The 19,724-nt window shown below is 36.5% G+C and overlaps 1 protein-coding gene across 6 annotated transcripts in view; it reads right to left on the bottom strand.

Moving 5' to 3' along the window:
* Window positions 1-19,724, bottom strand: part of ZFYVE28 (zinc finger FYVE-type containing 28) — a 191,581-nt gene that overhangs the window by 74,905 nt on the left and 96,952 nt on the right. For 5 of the 6 annotated variants that reach the window (XR_006353600.1, XR_006353601.1, XM_043971653.1 and 2 more), the window contains exon 8: window positions 5,005-6,342. Coding sequence is in view for 4 of the 6 variants with exons in the window: in XM_043971653.1 (XP_043827588.1) it covers window positions 5,005-6,342 (1,338 nt within the window). In the remaining 2 variants the exon portion in view is untranslated. Of the gene's footprint in view, window positions 1-5,004; window positions 6,343-19,724 lie in introns of those variants that run through there. The other variant, XM_043971657.1, reaches the window with a different exon arrangement.

Genomic DNA, 19,724 nt, shown 5'->3' with positions numbered 1-19,724 from the left:
TTCTTTTTGGAAGCATTAGTACCATTAGTTGTAGCACCTTGACAATGACAGTTGCTTATATTTGTACAGTGACTTAGTTTACAAAATCTTCTAATATGCCTTATTTTATTTATCCTTAGAACAATCCCATTAAAAAAGGGCGCCATGAGTATTAGTATTCACATTTTATAGATAAAGAGGCTGATCTTCAAGAGCTTAAGGGATTTGTCCAAAGTCATGCAGCTGCTAAGTGGAAATGCTGGGTTTCAAAACCCCCCTTTTTTAAAATTGCCAGTTCAGTATTCTTTCCATTACAGTATATTGCTTTCATAAATTCACTAGATTACATATAATTTTAGAAACAGTCTAATGTCCTAGACAACCTTGTGAGATAACAGAACTTAACAGACTGATCGATGTTGCAGATTTTCTGAGATTGTACTTTGGGTGTGTCAAAGATTTCCCCATAAAGACAAAGTTATTCCCTTGTAATCTTTCTTTTTAAATTCTATTATCTATAAGCTATGAATGACAATAACTAACTTCTCAAGAATGCAGAATGAATTTACCAAATGATTATGAATACATTAGGAATAAAAGTTTCACATAAACATTACGTATTATCATTATGCTGATTGTACAATCATAGAAGGGCTCTTGAAAGGTCATCTTGACTACATTCAAGACAATTGCCCCTTCTGGCAAAAGGGTAAAAAGAGTAGGAGAAAGAGGCAATTCAGGTCTACTGTGAATCCTGGAGTTCTTCCCCATTAAAACTGAAATGTATATGAAATTGATGAAAGTGAAACTTGTATAGTAAGTCAATTTCTTCCAGAATTAACTCTTTCAGAAAAAGAAGGTGTAAATGGAGAAATAAGATTAGAATGAGGATACTATAAGTTGACAAAGTCTGGAAAGGAAAGCTGTTTATGATAGTCAGTGTTTAAGATAGTCAGTAGTATCAAATGCCAGCCGAGAAGTCAAACGTGGGGCATGTAAGGAACCCAGCCTAGCCAAGGGGAAATTAATGGACACTATAGCTCTGACATTTGTTTAAACAAAGACTGCAAAGACTACACTAAATAGTTCATCTCTCCTCCAATGGTCACCCACACACATATACTTTAGAACTATCTTAATATAATCTTCTGATTATTTCATTTGTCTTTTACTCATAGTTCTGCATCAATACTTCATGACTGACTTTGGCTATTATTGGTAAAAAATGTTTACAGCTAATGTTACAATTACTTATTGAAAAGCTACTCATTTAAAAAAAATTGTTATAAGGAAAGACCATTGTTCCAGATCTCCTCTGTAGTCTGCAAAATTACTCACTTTGGACTATACCAATTTTGATATTAGATCTAGCTGAGTAACTAGATGTGAGTAGTTACCTGAGCAGCAAATCTATTCATTCAAGAAGAGTGCTGGATTTGTAGTTAGAATACCTGAGTTCATTATGGAGTCTGAAAGCAGATTGAAACATCTTTTTGTGTGTATGTATATGTGTGTGCTTTTTTGTTTTGTTTTGGTCTGTGTTTTCTTTTGCAAGATGGTTCACATGGAAATAAGTTTTGCATGACTGCACATGTATAACCTAATTGGTTGCCTTCTCAGGGAGTGGGAAGGGAGAAAATATAGAACTCAAAATTTTATTTCATTGCCCTGCAAATTAAAGTTAAAAGAAAAGGAATAACTGGGTTCAAATTACTGGCTTCTACTACTTACTATCTCTGGGACCTTGGGGAGATTCCTTCACTTCTCTGGGTCTCAATTTACTTATCTGTAAAAGTTTGGAGACAAAACTAGATAACCTAAAAGGTCCTTTCCAGCTCTAAACCAATGACCTTGTGAAATTTGGTTTGGAACTTATCATGCCACCGCAATCAAGAATGTGCAGCATTATCACAGGCGACTAAGTGTTTAATTCATGTTCACTGATGATGACAATAACTCAGTGCTGTGTGTGTGTGTGTGTGTGTTTTAAAGATCTTTTCCTAAGTTCCTTGCATGCCTTATCTCATTGCCAGCAAACAGTAATTGTTTATGAAATTGGGCAGACTGGTCCTACTTTTTTCTTCAAGCCTTTAATTCTTCCTCTTCCCACTCTCTCAGCTATGAACCCTACTCCTTATTTTACTGAGAAAATTTAGGCCACTGGATATGAGTTCCCTTGCCTACTCTTCTCTTGAGCTCAGAACCTTTATTCTATCTTCATTTCCTCAATTATTTGTTTTTTTTTTTGTTTTGTGGGGCAATGAGGGTTAAGTGACTTGCCCAGGGTCACACAGCTAGTAACTGTCAAGTGTCTGAGGCCTGATTTGAACTCAGGTGCTCCTGGATACAGGGCCAGTGCTCTATCCACTCCACCACCTAGCTTCCCCCCATTTCCTCACTTATTTGACAATGATCTGACCCTTTTTTCTAGCCAAGGCCAAGTACATTTACCTGTATTCTTCTTCTTCTTTTTTTTTTAGTGAGGCAATTGGGGTTAAGTGACTTGCCCAGGGTCACACAGCTAGTAAGTGTTAAGTGTCTGAAGCCGGATTTGAACTCAGGTACTCCTGACTCCAGGGCCGGTGCTCTATCCACATTTACCTGTATTCTTGGAAAAATTGAAAAAATCCAGCAAATTGAACCCCTTGATCATCCTTTCCCTCCTCTAATCTTTTAAAATCTACTACAGGTTTCTTCCCCATTGTTTTCAAATAATCCTTTCTCCCCCAACCTTAAGAAAAAACTTCATTAGACTATACAATTGGCTCAAGGTATCATCCTCTATCTCTACTCCCTTTCTCAGACAAACTCTTAGAAACACTATACTTTGCTACATTCATTTTCTCTACTTCCTCTCTTCTCACTTACTTCTCAATCCTTTGCAATCTGTCTTCTGAACTCATTACTCAACTAAAGCTGCTTTACCAATAATTTTATTTTCCAAATCTGATAATCTTTCCTTAGTCCTCATCTTTTTAAACATTTCTATTGAATGACACTTTGACCTCCTCCTCTCTGGGTTTTGCTTGACATTACTCTCTCTTAGTTTTCCTTCTACTTATCTGACTACCATTTCTCAGTCTCTTCTGCTAGCCCATCATCCATATCAGTTCCTCTGTGTGTGGAGGGCAGCTGGAGGGGGAAACCTCTTCCCTTCTCTCTCTGGGTGACCACATCAGTTCCTAGACTTTAAATTATTACCTCTATGCAGATGATTCATAGATCTATAAATCTTGTAATAGTTTCTCCCTCAAACTTCCACATTACCAGTTGTATACTGGACATCTTAAACTGAACATCCCAGAGTCATTTTCTTTCTCTTTCTTTCTCTCTTTTTTTGGCAGGGCAATGAGGGTTAAGTAACTTGCCCAGGGTGATACAGCTATTAAGTGTCAAGTGTCTGAGGCTGAATTTGAACTCAGGACCTCCTGAATCCAGGGCTGGTGCTTTATCTACTGCGCCACCTAGCTGCCCCCGAGTCATTTTAAACTCAATATGTCCAAAACTGAACTTCTCAAGTACCAAGTTTGAGCTCCCTCTTCTAGACAATTTCTATGTTATTGCCTTTATTCTGTATTTTATCTAGATATAATTATTCTGGATATAGGTATAGGCACATATTATCTCCTCTGATAGAATGTAAGCTACCTGAGAACAGTAATGGTTTCATTTTTGTCTCTGCATCCCTCGGACCTAACACAACACATGGCACATAGTTGGTATCTAATAAATGCTTGCTGAATGACTGATGCTAATTTTGGTTAATAAGCAGTAATATTGTATTGTAATAAAGTGATTTCTCCCTCTTCATATTTTCCTAGAAAACTTTTCCCCTCTCTCTTTTTTCTTTCTTTCTTTCTTTTTTTGCAGGGCAATGAGGGTTAAGTGACTTGCTCAGGGTCACACAGCTAGTAAGTGTAAAGTCTCTGAGACTGGATTTGAACTCAGGTCCTTCTGAATACAGGGCCGGTGCTTTATCCATTGTGCCACCTAGCTGCCCCCAAACTTTTCCCCTCTCAATTAAAACTTATCACATACTTATTTGTGTTCATGTCCTATCCAGACAAACTGTAAGTTCTTGGTACAATGTTTTTGTGCGTTGTTTTTTTTTTGGTGAGGCAGTGAGGGTTAAGTGACTTGCCCAGGGTCACACAGCTAGTAAGTTTAATTCTTGTTACAATATAAAGAAAACAGAAACAAGAGAACAAAAACGCAACTACAATAATGAAAATGAAAAGACTGAAAAGCAGCTAAATACAAATGTGTGAACATAATACATTAGTATAATTAGTCCTAGATGTAATTACTACAAAATATTTGTTGATCCTATCAGAGCAATTAATAAGAATACCATCTTGGTAATCGGTTGAAAGTTTAGGTTTTTTTTTTTAAAGTAAGTAATATAATAAATATTTAAACATAACAATTCCAAAGGCAAATTTTTAGCATTCCTACTTAGGATCAAATATACTATATCACCTGGCAGTGTAAATATTATAAAACAGTGATATAAGATCCTGTAACATACACAGTACTCACATCATTTGTGAAACACTCAGTGTCGAGTGGAAATAAAGCATTATGGTCTTACTGGAGAATTCTTCTATGCAAATTCCATTCAATAAGCATTTAGAAGATGCCTATGTACCAAGCACTGTATTAGGTGCCAGAAATACAAAGACAAAGTGATGCTGGGGATACAATGATAAAAATGAAAACATACTTGCCCTCAAGGAGCTTTCATTCTAGTGCAAATACTATTAGTTTCATAGCATGGAAATAGTGTGAAATAGTTTTCAAAGCAATTTCAAACTCATGGCTGGTATAAAAATATATAAATAGCAGATCTGATAGTGTAGTTTAAAAGTCAACATTCCTTCAATTTGAAATAGTTGATTAGTTTGAGAACCAGTCAGATATTATATAATCTGAATGCTGAGTCAAAAATAGACAATGACAAAGATAGAAAACTTAGAAAACACTCTTTTCAACACAAAAGAATATAAATTTGGCAGACGTCCTTACCTGGAACTAGGCCTTGCTTTTACTCCTTCTTTGCCTGTCCTTTTGCTTCTACTTTGCTTTTTGGTCTCTGACTGCTTCTCACTCAGCTGTCTTCTTTTTTCATGCTGTTTCTGTTGACCTGACACATCCTCTTCAACTTGTGACCCATCATCACTTCCCACTTGTGAACCTGAGTTCTGCGCCAGGCACTTGGAGGAAAGAGAGTGTTTAGGTTCTTGCTGGTCACAGTAGTTTTCTGTAGGGACAGTTTCAGTTTTTAGTGTCTCTGGAGTGGATGCTGAATCAGCCGACTTATCTATGTGATCCTTTTCTTTTGACTTGACTAGACTATAAGAGGCATTTTTTATAACTTTTCCCGGAGCACACTTAGTCTTTAAGCTTTCAATATTCTCTTCCCTGTTGTCCTCACAGCTACCACAACACACACAAGAGTTAATGAGACAGTTTGTGGCAGCAATGCCAAGCTGATGGGATTCATTTTCCTCTTCATCAGTTCTTGAGTTGGGTACAGGAACACAATTACTTGACACTTCTGGTGTATTTACAGGCGAATCAGAGGAAGTAGGAGATTTAGGATTAAATATGACAGTAGCAGATATCTTCATTCCACCAGTCCGATGGGCTATCATTTCTGCTGTTTCTGCATCTTCAGCATTCATATCCCAGCCATTGAGGTATAATTGTGTATCTAGACAACTGCAAGAATTCTGGGCAGAGAGCCCTGCTTTCTGCATTTTGCTATCTTCAATATTATTGTTATTGCTCAAATCACTTTCCATCTCTTTTGTGCATAAACCATCTCCTGCTTCCCCATTCTCTAAACTCACAGTGTTCCTTTCCTTTGGCAGATCCTGACAAGTGCTGTTGACCCAAACCAAAGTTTCACTAGATGACTCTGCCCTAGCAAGGGATTCTCCTCCTCCATCAAGGTCATCCATAAAAAAGACTCTGTCCTCTTCATCATTTAAATGTTCAAGATTGGACCTACTTGGGGAGGCCTCTGTACTTGAGTTGTTTCTTAGACCAGCTCTATGTGCTGGAGACTGGCAAACACTGGGAGGAGAAAGGAGAGAAGACATTTCGTCTCCTGCCCTGTGAACCATCTGATTGAGTTGTTCCAGTTCCTGTTCATCATATTGCATTGAGCAGGCTAATTCAACCTCTGTATTTTCTGCTGTGACAGAGAGTTGTTCAGCAGGGAAAGTTGCAGCTAAAGTGGGTGCAATGACAGAGGATGCTTCTGGATCTGTTCTGACAGAGAACTCCATATCTTGAGATATACAAAGGTTCCGTTCAAGTGTGTGTAGTTCTTCTTCAGTTAATGTTTGCAATAAGTCTCTGCAAATTTCAAAAGGAAAATTAATAATTAAATTTCTGGAAAAAAATCCCTTTTATTTTGCTTAAAAACATATTTAAAAACAAATTTCTACCACTTAGTAGGAAGCTAAAAAAAAATCTGTGCATAGTATTAAAAACTTCCCCAAAAGGTAAGATATTCATTCTTAAACATTTGATCTTTGATTTAATTTGGACATATTTCACATGAAAAGCAAATAACACCCTTGGAAAGACTTTTCTCAAATTAAGGGGTAATTCCTTTTATTTAAAAAAATTCTAAAATTCAGCTTGCAGAGTTTCTATTTAAATCATTTCCCCTTCTTTTTAAAGGTAACTAATCACGTCTGCATTTATTCTGTAACAAAATTCTATTTGAAATACTACACAAGATTCTAATTAACTGTGATGCATAAGCAATACTGTTCAAAGAATTAAAATGAGAAATACAATCATTTCAAGGTCTTAAGGAAGAGTACATTAAAATATTTTATTTAACTCATTTTCCCAAACCGCAGTGATCTGAATTCTGCATTATGCTGAAACTAGGCAACTTGAGTAAATTCTGAGTTGAAACAAATGCATAATGTATTGTATAGTTCTATTACTTGGCAGTACTGCAATGATTTTGAGAAACATTAGCATGACGAGCAGATGATAGATCAATGTGGCAATTTCTTTTGTACCCTACTCCTTATTTCATCTCCAGTTTTCTCTCTCCTATTGACTAGGAATTATCCTCTGAACATTATTCCATCAGGGAGGCAAGAGAATGGCAATGATGGTCAACATTTTTACCAGTTAACATGTATTGTAGGTTTTGTGCTTTTCTAAATCAGAAGCATCAAACATGTGGCCAGAGAGCATTATATGGCCCACAACATTCCAAGGCATGCCCCCAAAATATTGAAATATAATTAGGAAATACTTGACACAATAAAAAAATACGATAAAATATAGATAATGTTAATATGTTTTTCTAAGTTAATATGTAGCCCATAGGAATCCTTATATATGCTTCTGTGGCCCCTGTTTCTACTTCAATTTGACATCACTGGGCTGAACTATTTGACTCTTTTTATCTTTTAATTAATAGTCATCTTTTTAAATTTATCTTTTAATTAATAGTCATGACTGTGGTTAAAATTTCTTAGAATTTTAATAATGTGATGTTTATGAAAATGAAAGAGACAATATAATATTTGGTAATAAGGTCAACTAATTTCTCGTTAAATAGTCCTAGTAACAATGTATAAGATGGAACTCTGGAGTGGAGTTATAGAGAGAACTAAAAGTTGGTAGCTGATTAATCAATAAGTATGATATAGTTTTGGTTTTGGGTTTTTTTGGTGAGGCAATTGGGGTTAAGTGACTTGCCCAGGGCCACACAGCTAGTAAGTGTTAAGTGTCTGAGGCTGGATTTGAACTCAGGTTCTCCTGACTCGAGGGCTGGTGCTCTATCCACTGTACCACCTAGTTGCCCCAGTATGATATAGTTTAACAGAAATTGGCCTATCTTACTGGGGCTTCTCAAAAGGTCTGGCTCTCTTGCATGAGTTACTAAAGAGTGGTAACTGTGGGTTATATGGAAATGTGTAAACCAAGTGAACTAAAATTGATTTGAGTCAACAGTAATTGTAATATCAAGTTAAAATTGTTTTTATGTTAAGTAAGAATAAGACTGGAATTTAAAATTATGAATGAATAGTTGAAAGATCTATGAAGGAACTAAGCATATTTATATGATGATGTGTCAGAAATCAATAATGTAGGCAAAGAAAAACACAACATAAAAACAATTTGAACAATGAGGCTTATTTATATCCTGTTAGGCTAGAAGAACAGGGTTTCTAGAGGCATTCCATCAAAACTATAAGGATCCTGTTTCTCTGTGATGATTAGGACTGGTCCCCCTGCATGAGTCCCCAAAGTATAGTTAACTATGGATTTTGTACAAATGTACATATGTGTAAGTGTAAATGGGCAAATTAATTAGGGTAGGTGAAACTTTGCAAATAACCTTTGAAAATCAGAACTCACATACATTAGCAGTACAGCTCATTTGACAGAGGGGTGAAATAAGTCAGTATACTGGGAGAAAATGGAGAGAAATATGCCAAAAAGCAATAGAGAACAGTTTCTATCTGGCTAATTTATGGCTAAATACTCTCGAGAGGAGGCCTGAACCAAAGTAATTCAAGTCAAGCCAATGTTTATTGAGTGCCTACTATATAAAATCCAGGATTTTCTAATAAGTGGGTAGGACTCTAAGGAAGGAAAGTCCCTGCATTCCAAGAATTTATAATTTGGTATGTAAATATGCAAATATACACAGAGAATTGTATAATAAATTAGGTAGTAAGTATAAATATACACAAAGAATTATATAAAGGTAAAAGAGGTAAAGGTAAAGGTAAAATTATATAAAGGTATAAAAGAGAGGTCCATGCAAAGTGTTATGAGAAACTATATGTTTGAAAGATCACTTCTAGCCAGGGAAGGCTTCATGAGAGAAATGAGACTTGGATTGGGCCTTGAAGGAAAGAAATTACTTCAGGCAGATACAGGAGAGCATTCTGTTGTTTTTACTCAATTGTTTCATTCGTGTTCAACTTTTTGTGACCCTATTTGGGGCTTTCTTGGAAAAGATACTGGAGTGGTTTGCCATTTCCTTCCACTGCTCACTTGACAAATGAGGAAACTGAGGCAAACAGGGCTAAGTGACTTGTCCAGGGGTATACAGCTATTAAGTATCTGAGACTTTGAACTCAGGATTTGAACTCAGAAAGATGAGTCTTCCTGACTTCAGGTCTGGCCTTCTATCTACTTCACTGCCTAGCTGCCCCTGTGTGGGAATAGGGATAGAGTAAAAGAGTCCAAAACATGTATGGGGCACAAGCTGAGCAAAGCATGTTGAAGGGAGGTGGCAAAGGTGAGAATGAGTAGCCATGAATAGACTAGCTTGGCTTGACCTATGATGGTGGAAGTGGGAATGGAGGAATTGATGGGATTCAGCCATTGGACAGGCTACGTAAAAGGTAAGCCCTGGATAGCTTACTAGTACTTCCTTCTTTTAAACAGGAAAGGGCCAAGCTGATACAATTCTGAAACCCCTATGGGAGTGGAAATATCTTGGGTTTTACCTTTTTAAGTGGTAGCCCAAAGGTAGCACTTAACTGTTACAAATGTTTCATGAGTTTGACTTTTATCTCTATAACTTATTTCTTTTTTTCAATTATAACATTTCTTAAGAGTAGAATGCAAGCCCAATTTAATTTTTGTATCCTCCATAATATCTAACACAGGGCTAGGCACAGACCAGAAGCTCAATAAATATCTGTTAATTACACTACTTCTAGTTTGTGAGTACTGCAGAGCAAAGCCAATTTGATTCTGGAGGTAACAAAGCAGGCTTATGCAAGAAGGCTATAATAGTGCTGATCATAGGTTTTTAGCCTAGAAAGAACACTGGAGACCATTTAATCCAATATCCCCATTTTACAGATAAGGAAATTGAGGTCCAAATAAGTACACTGACCCATCTAAAGTCACGCAGGTAATAAATAACAGAAGGGAAATATGAACACAGGACCTCTGACCACGAATTCAATACCCTTTCCTCTACATCACACTATGTCTCTACTATACAATGCTGTTTTGTGAATTGGCATTGTAACATTTTAAAGGATGAACTAAAAACATTTTATCTCTTACAATGAATCATTTGGTTTCCTAAAAATTTAGTCATTCCTATTTAATTCCTCAGAAATAGAGTTTAGTTGTAAATTAAAGAATGATCCCGAAGTAAATGGTAAACAATGAATACACTGGCAGCATATTGACTGTTAGTTACACAAATTACTCCTTTTTGATAAAATTAACTATTAAAAATTTTTGTAATTACTCACACTTAGTAAAAACCTAAGACACCCAGTCCTTTCCTGTTTAACAACTTTTATATCACTGAAATTTCCATACAGAATAAATTAGCTTTATGTGTTATACTTCACATCTAAGTCCTCCACCCCCCCACAGACTTTTTTTCTCATGTTTGTCCAATTAGACATTAATTTCCTAAAATGGATACAATCCTTTTCTAGCATTATTCTTTTTCTCCATATAAATATTTTATTATTTTCCAGTTACATTTAGAGATAATTATCAACATTTATTTTTATAAGATTTCTAGTTTCAAATTTTTCTCCATCCCTCCCCTCCCTCCCCCTTCCCCAAGACAGCAAATAATCTGATTTGGTTATATATGTACAATCACATTAAACATATTTCTGCATTAGTCATTCTAGCATTATTCTTACTGGGTAACATCCAGAATTGTCACCAAAGTGATTATTAAAATTTCTAAAATACTGCATGTAAGTCTTCTGACAATCTGATTACTGGAGATAATAAAAGATAAATGAATATAAACAATCCAGATTTCCAAGGCCATTTACTGAAAGAATTCTCACCATTTTTCATATGCATAATATTGCTTAAGCTGTGTTATTGAATATTAGTGAATATCTTATACTCCTTTGTTAGTGGATTTAGAAGTGAAGTTATTTAGGATAGGACATTAACTATAATTGTTAAAGGGAGAGATACAGAGACTATAAGAATAGTCATGCTATGCCTGCAAGGAAGAGGGCTACACCAGAAAAAGATTAAATTTATTCATAAAATTTGGCTTTCCATTGGCTAGTGATTAAAAAGGTTCTTATGGAAGTTTTGAATGGTTTTAGTCAAGTGCACAAAATGTTTCTTTTGATGCTTTGAAGAATCAGACCAGGGGGAACATTTTCTTCATAGATATAGATTGTACTTTCTCATCCTGTGTTATTCTTATTCATGTCTTCCCCAAAATACTCCACGGAAGATTCATATGAAATGTTGGAGACTTTTGTTTAGTTCTTTAAATATTCTACAGATACCAGTGCAAGACTTGGATCGTCCATTTGTTACTCTTCCCTCTTGTTACCTAACCAGCTCTCCTTCTTTCTTATTATTCATGTCTTTTATGCCATTTCTTACAGAAGTAACTGGTAATATGCTGCACCTACTGTAGACATCTTTCTCTGGCCCTTTGGGTTGATAAAAATTGTGATGCATCTGAGAGAATTCTATGGTTCTAGGCCACAGGTAATCACTCTAGGCATGAAAAACATGGGCTTTTGCAGTATCTGTTGGATGTTTTCCAATGTGACTCACTCAGAAAGATTTCTTCCTTATACTCGATTCTAAATATAACTGATTATTCTCCTAAAGATCCTATCCAAGACATTATATACTTATGGACCCACTAAAAAAACAGTTCATGTGAGGATATTTCTTAAAGAGGACAATTCAAATAAACTAAATTAAAGACAAACAGCTATAAAGCACCTACCATGTACCAGATAGTTAGTGGCAGAGTTAGAATGGGAGCCAAGGACTCTGGACTCCCCAGTCTCATGTAGGAATAACAACAAGAATGATGATGATTGCCTAGCATTTATATGGCATCTGTTTGATCCTCACAACAACTCTGAGAGGTAGGTGCTTTTATTATTTCCATTTTAGAGTTGATGAAACTGAGGCAAAAGATGTTAAGTGACTTGCCCAAGGTCACATAGCTACTAAGAGTTTGAGATGGGATTTGAACTTGGGTAGTAGAATTAGAAAGCATTTCACATGTAGATCTTAACTACTCTGTGATGGAAGCAGCATAAATAATAATGGATTTAAGAAAAGAAGGAATAGGATTTCCAAGACATGTCAGCAACAGATTAGCGGAATAGACATTTTCTCTAGTCCTCGCTAGCTCAAAATCCTTAACAAATTCAATCAGCATCACTCTCTCACAAGGCTGTGTACTCTAGCAGGGATACACTGACTGATACATAGAGCTTCTGTCTGGGACCCATACAAAGATTCTATTCTTGCTGCAGAAACACTATCCCTGCAATTTCCCCCACCATATTTCAACAAACAAGAAGACAATGATTCTGCCCAGTTGCTCTGTATACTCTGATTAGGTCAGATCATTTCCCCATGCCTTCTTTTCCCTCCCCAACCCAGTGTATTTCATTTCCCCTTTCTTTCCATTCTTTTAAATAGAATCCATACAGAACCCGTTTCCCATAATAGAACCGGTTATAGGCTTTGTCTAATTAAATTCCCTTTATGACACCTGATAATAGGGGGCAGAGGGGACACACATAGGATCTCCCCATATTTTAATGAAAAAAGACTATTCTTGTTGAGTCCCTTATCACTGTTTATTCATCTTTTTACATTTTTTCTTAGCTTCTGTGTTGGGATTTTAAAGTTTCTATGCAGCCCTGGTCTTTTCATCAGGAATACTTAAAAGTCCTCTATTTCATTAAGAGTCTACTTTTCCCCCTATAGAATTATAATAAATTTTGTGGGATAAGTTTTTCTTGGTGGTAAGTATACTGTATGTCCTTTGCCTTCTGGAATATTGTATTTCAAATGCTCTATAATGGTAGCTGCTGAATCATTTGTGGTCTTGAATGTGGCACCTTGGTACTTCAATTCTTTCTTTCTGGTAGCTTGCAGTATTTTTTTTTCTTTTACCTGGAAGCTTTTGATTTTGTCCATGATGTTCCTGGGAATTTTTATTTTGGGATTTCTTTCAGGAGGTGACTGATGATAGATCCTGTCTATTTCCACTTAGCCCTCTGGGTCTAAGAGATCTAAGCAGTTTTAAGATTTCTTGACAAATGGTATCTACACCCTTTTTTTTTGGTCAGGGTGCTTAGATAAGCCAATGATTGATAATTTTTTCCTCCTTGATCTGTTTCCAGGTCAGTTGTTTTTACTACGAAATAGCTTACATTTTCTTCTTATTTTTCAGTCTTTAGACTTAGTTCTACCATTTCTTGCCATTTCATGGAGTCATTGGCTTCTATCTAATCCATTCTAATTTTCATGGAGTTTGTTGCCTGAACTTCTTGTTTCAAGCTCTTAACTCTCTTTCCAAGTCTTTCTTCCACAATTCTCATTTCTTTTACATTTTTTCCTCAAGCACTCTCAATTCATCAATCAAAACATTTTTAGCTAAACATTTTTAACTCTTTAAAAAAACCTCTTGATTCTTTCCTTTTGGGAATTCTAGCTGAATTTGTGCCCAAGCTATGGTTTTCTCAGAGGCAATAAATGTAGATACTATGGAATGATTCTCTTTTTCTGGATTTGTGTCTTAGGTTTCCTACTACCATAATGGAATGGGAAGATGAGAACAATTTATTCTAAGAGTCATGAAGGTGGCTCGAAGAAGGCACTTTGGAGTGTTATAGAGCTTAGCCAGGCATTGCAGACACTAAGGTCATTACTGCATCCCCGGTCAATGCCATTCATCTTGACTTTTGTCTTGCCACTGAACTTCAATGACTAGAAGAGAAAGTGAGTTGGAAGACTTTGTGCAACTCTACCCCACTTAGATCCAATTCACGCATGAGTCAAGATATCACCCCAAGATGTCACCAGTCCACTTCAAAACAAAGGACAAACAGCAACAAACCACCATGATAACTCTTTATGGTAAGATTCTTCTTTTGTTTGCTCATTCTTCCAGCCTACTTCCTGACTTTGCACTTGATGTGAGGGGAGGGCTCTGCTGCACTTCTGAAGAGAAGTTCTGGAATGGTCTTGTTTCTTTTGTGGGGAATTGAGTTTTATGTTATTTCGGGATCTCAGGGACAGGTTAGGAACCTGCAGGCTTTTAGGACTTCCAAAATGTGATTGCTGCCCCCAGTCTGATCTTTGCAATTTCCTATGCTAGGTTTCAGTCTGAATAACAACAGAATGCTGCTAACGTCAGCCCCTTATTAGCCAGTTAGAAAGTTTTGTTAGTTCAGAGAGACAGAATTATAGGCTTCTCTTTGGTCTAGGATTCTTACCCTGGTTATTCTTCTGCAGGCTAGATGCTAGAAACCTCTGCTCCTGGGGGTCTGGGTCACAATGCTACTGCTTGCTTCTGAACATCTTATTTTCTTGGTACATGGTCCAGGGCCTCCTTACCCAGTAATACCACTCCCTAGCATTGGCCCCATTCTCAATCTGTCCTGGATCTATAACCTAGAACAGGGTAGTGGATCATGAAGCTGGCAGTTGTCACCTGTCTCCAGCATAGTGCCCTAATATGGGTCTATCTCCCTAGGCTGATTTGGGCTAGACAAATAACTCACTGTGGCATTTTCTGTATTTCTCCATCTGGATTCAGTCTGGTGAATTTTCTAGGTCTTTTTGGTAGAGTTTTGTGGAGGAGAGTTCTACTGCACTCTTCTCACTACTCTGCCATCTTGGTTCTGCCTCCTGTATACACTGCATTTATTAATGCTTTCTTAAGTCTAGATGATCAACAAAACAATAATTCTAGCCCTGATTTGTAGGGAATGATTGGGGTTAGAGCTATCCCCAGCACACCCCTGTCTATGCCCTACTCCCACACCCCTGTCTATGCCCTACTCTTCTACCCACCTCAACTACACACAGAGATGATCATACCCTTGATCTTGCCATCATTTACAAGTGTGCCACCTCCATGTTCATGATCTCTGAAGCTCCCTTATCTGAACATAATCTGTTATTTCACCTTTCCCTCTGTATGCACCACGACCTCCAATCCTTGCACTCTTAGCTCTTTGCCAAGCCATCACCGTTGGAGGGGTTCTGCTCTTCTCCCCATGCTGTTCTCTTCTCACGTCCCTCGTGCCCTTATCTATCTTCTTGCTGATTTTGCCTGGCCAAGCCTCAACCCTGGGTTCCTCCCACAATCCACTGCTGCTGAATGAAGCTGGACAAAATCATGAATGACTGGGTCCTCTACATATTTAGGTTACATAATCTCAACTGGCCTTCACAGTGACAAGGCAATCCTTTTACACTTCTCTAACTGATTCGGTATCCCACTTGCCATAGCATCTTTTCCAGATCTTATTATCCTTCCTCAAACTTCCTTAACTCCCCTTCCCTCTAAGCTAAAAACCTTGCTTCATATTTCAAGGGAAAAACTGAGGGTGTTTGTGTGTATGCACACATATACATACACACATATATGGGTATATAATATATACACATGTGTATATATGCATATATATACACACATGTATGTGTATGTGTATATGAACTAACAAACAAGTACACACAAGTTAAATAACTTCAAATAACACACAACACAAGAAATGTAGAAAGGTAATACTTGTTGAGCCAGAAATATAATTCATAAAGTAACTGCTATGAAGTAGGTTTTTAAAGTGTCTATGACATTCATTGGTAGTTGGTATATATAACCTTGTGCTGTTATTTATCTTTATATGTCTATGTTCTATCTCCCCAACTTGAGAGCAAGTATCTAATCTCATGCCTCTTTATTGCCCCAGCACCAAGTACAATATTCTGTATGTGGTAAGTGATTAATTAATACTTATTGTGATTGTTAATAGTGAAAGCTGTCCTATTCATCTAAACATTGAAAACCCAAAAAAGGCTGGAGAAAAAGTTTAGCATATGGCAAGATTGGGAAGACAATAAAGTTTCTTGAAAACACTAAAAGGAAGGAGTTAAAATATGGGTTACAGGCATGGGAGACAGGAAAACATATAACTACAAAATGGAAAAAATGATAATTTTAAAATAATATATTTTATAGCCAGAAGTAATTTTACTAACACCTTTATAACATCTATAATAATTTTTAATTTTCAAAAGTCAAAGGAATGAAAAACCCAAATAGCTTTTGTCCAGCTAAAGAATTCCTCATATGGCAAATATGTTTTATAACACATTATTTCAATATGTGCTCTTAGTAAAGACGAGTACAAAGAAGTTGCTTAAAAGGCACATTGAGCTTAATATTAACATAGACGGTAAAGAAATGTGCCTCCAAAATATATCTTTGGTTATTATAACAGATAGCTGAGTAATAAATGAATTTTAAAAACATTAAAAACCACAGCTTTAAAAAACCTCCAAAAGAACAGCTACAGCAAGAACATTCCACTGTCTTATGTGGTCCCTAAATCTAAAATTAAATGAAAATAGATGCTTTCTTCAGAAAGAATCTGGAGGAGCTGCTTGTAGCAAGTACCAGATATGACCAAAATATGAAATGGTTTCTATTTCTATTCATTAATTCATTAAACCAGCACTCTAAGTATCTACTTTATTCCAGGCAATGTGCCTGGGAAAAAGGGAAAAAACCCAAAAAACATTGGTTTCTGTCTTCAAGAAACTAACATTCTGTGGGGGACAAGGAAAGGGACAAACATGTACAGAAAGTTAAATACATGCAAAATACATACAAAATAATTTCAGCAGGAAAGGCATTATCAACTGAGGGGGTCATGATTGGCTTCCCAAAGGAGATGGCAATTGGGCAGAAATATGAAAGAGGTTAGGGATGAATCCAAGATGCAGAGGGAGTAGGTTGCAAGGATACACCTCAAAAACATACAGGAAGAAAGAAAGGAGACGGGATACTACATACAGGGATCAACAAATAGACCATTGTGGAAGGAAAAGACAATTAATGAAATTGGAGCAATATTCTTACATAAGCCTGAAGAAGGAGGCTGGATTTAGACAAAAGAGTCAAATGGTTAGAATTGCTATAGTAATATCAGCTTGTCAACAATGTGGAAGATGGATTAACTAGGGGAGGGGCAGGAGGCAAGAGGACCAAGTAAGAGGTTATTGTAATAATCTAGACTGAAGTGATAGACAACCCAAACTAAGATGGTGGGTACGTGGAAAGAAAGGGGAAGATAAGATATATGGAGGTAGAATCAAAAGTACTGGTTGACTCTTGGTCCTGGTGGCAGGAGGAAGATGATGAAGGGAAGCTCTTCAGTTGGTAAGCGCCAGAATAAGATGTACACTTTGTGCCATCATTGTGGTTCTAAGGCATGCCATCTTCAGAAGTCAACCTGTAGCAAATGCAGATATCGTGCTAAACACAAGAGAAAGTATAACTGGAGTGCAAAGGCTAGGCGATGCAACACCACTGGTACTGGTCGAATGAGGCACCTAAAAATTGTCTATCACTGATTCAAGAATGGATTCCATGAAGGAACAACACTAAACACAAGAGACCAGCTGTTGCAGCATCTAGTTCATCTTGAGGATTCAACTGTTTGTTAAAATAAATGTCCCAAATAAAAAAAAAGTACTGGTTGAATATAAGTGATAACATAGGGGAAATGATTGTCAACTAAAAAGGGAGTCAATTCTAAATCAGCTGTCTACTCATACTCCTGATTTGCAGGAGATCAAAATTAGCTTTAATCAGAAGAATAAAGAGAAGATATGATGAGTAATTGAGGGAAAGTCAACCAAATCTACTTAAATGTGCTATTTACACTGAAAAATCAGAAAGAGATAGAAAGGATGACACAAATTATAAAACATTCCTAAGGAAGTTCATCGACATAAGTCACGTGGAAGAAGAGCCCAGAACTATTGCATCCAGGAAACACTTGCTCTCCTTGTCAAGTAGAAAGATAAAGTTGCTAATAAGAGAAACTCTCATTTAGAATACCAGTTTATTTGTAAAAGCTTACAAAGGATGGTAGAAGCTTATGAGCAGCACAGTCATAAAACAAAAGTGGAGAGGAAAGTACGTTTGCAAAAGGTTGGCAAGATGACTTTACATGTATAATTAATATCATATTGCTTGATATTGCTTGCTTTCTTAATGGGTGGAAGAGGGGCATAAAGAAGAGAAAGTTTGGAACTTGCAATTTTTTGAACAAATGTTATAAATAAGTTTTTAAAAATTTAAAAACTTGGCAAGACTCTCAATTAAGCAAAGTCATCCTAAAGACAAATATGTAAGGATTCAGTTGGAAGGAAAATAAACAGATGAAAAATGAAAATGATCTATAAATGTTAGCCACTACACACAGAGGAAGGCTGTGTTGCTGGTAACCCAATTTTTAGGACATCAATTCTCCAGGTACATGAAGGAAGGGTGGATACCAAAGGCTTTGGAAAAAATCTCAAGCATCACTAGCACGAGAAAAAAACAAAGTCAATAAGAGAATATTAGAAACTACTTACCCAAATGCTCACTTTCTTATTGCTACAAAAAATTTGGCTATAATCTATTTGTATCAACCAAATCCTTGATGAAAGTATGTAAAAGGAACAGAAAGGCTTTTTTGTAAATACTGTTCTATAGCAGACCACATTTTTATAGTCATGCAAATCAAAGAAGAGCACGGCAAATATAGCATCTTAAGGTGCTTGTTTTTGATGACAACAAAAACCCAAAAGCATTTGGATTAGTATTGCAAAAAACTACCTTAAAGGCTCTCCTTTGGCAAGGTATTTCTTATGCAAAAATTATGAAATTATGAGAAATTATGATTTCTCAAAAGATAAACCAGAGGTAATTTTATTCAATGACCATTTGATTATTAATATCATGTGGAACTTACAACAGGAAAATATATGCCTGTCAAAGGTGTTTGCCACCATCATGGAAGATAATCAACATTGAATCAAGGTGAAAGAAGGATTCTCTGTAGATGGAGAGGTCTTTGATATGTTCCTGTTTACAGATGGTACCCAGAACATTGCAGAGCTTGCTAAATGAGATCTATAATCACTAAAAGATTTGGCCTAAGTATCTCTTTCAAAGAAAAATCATGTAGCTTTTGTCTAAACCATGCCATACAGTTGGACAGAAAGTAATAATAACTAGCATATGCATAATGCTTTGAAAAGAGCTTTACAAATATTATCTCATTTTATCCTCACAACAACACTGGGAGGTAGGTGTTATTAATTCCCTCATTTTCAATATGAGGTAATTGAGGATCAGAGAGGTTAAGTACACAGGGGTCTCATAGCTGGTAAGTGTCTGAGGCCAAATTTGAACTCAGGTCTTTCTGACTCTAGGTGCAGCACTCTATTCATAATGTTACCTCACTGCCAGAAAGGTGGCCCATCAGAGCTCTTAGGCAATGATCTAAACTCAGAACTGAAAGGGAGGAAATGGGGAGCTACTGCCTATGGGATACTGTACAGTGTTTTTTTATCATTTAAATCCCAATTTCTTTATTTTTTTCTTCCCTTTAAATTCAATTTTATTTTTAGTCCCAATTTCTCTCTCTCCCTTCTCCCCCTTCCATACCCATTAAGATGGCAAGAAAAACAAAATCCATGACCAATATGCATAGTCATACTTATGATTGAATGACTGAAGAAACTATGCATCAATCTTCACTCTGAGTCTATCAGTTTTACACCTGAAGATGGAAGCAAGTTTCATCATGGGCCCTTTAGAATGTGACTGGCCATTGTTTCGATCAGAGTTGCTGAGTCTTTCAAAGTTGATCATCTTCAAAATACTGCTGCTATTGTATATCGTTCTAGTTTTG

The sequence above is a fragment of the Dromiciops gliroides genome, chromosome 6 (genome assembly GCF_019393635.1).
Source record: "Dromiciops gliroides isolate mDroGli1 chromosome 6, mDroGli1.pri, whole genome shotgun sequence".
In the NCBI taxonomy this organism is placed as follows: Eukaryota; Metazoa; Chordata; class Mammalia; order Microbiotheria; family Microbiotheriidae; genus Dromiciops; species Dromiciops gliroides.
The sequence above is the reverse complement of the archived record's forward strand: the minus strand, read 5'-3'. Positions and strand labels throughout refer to the sequence as shown.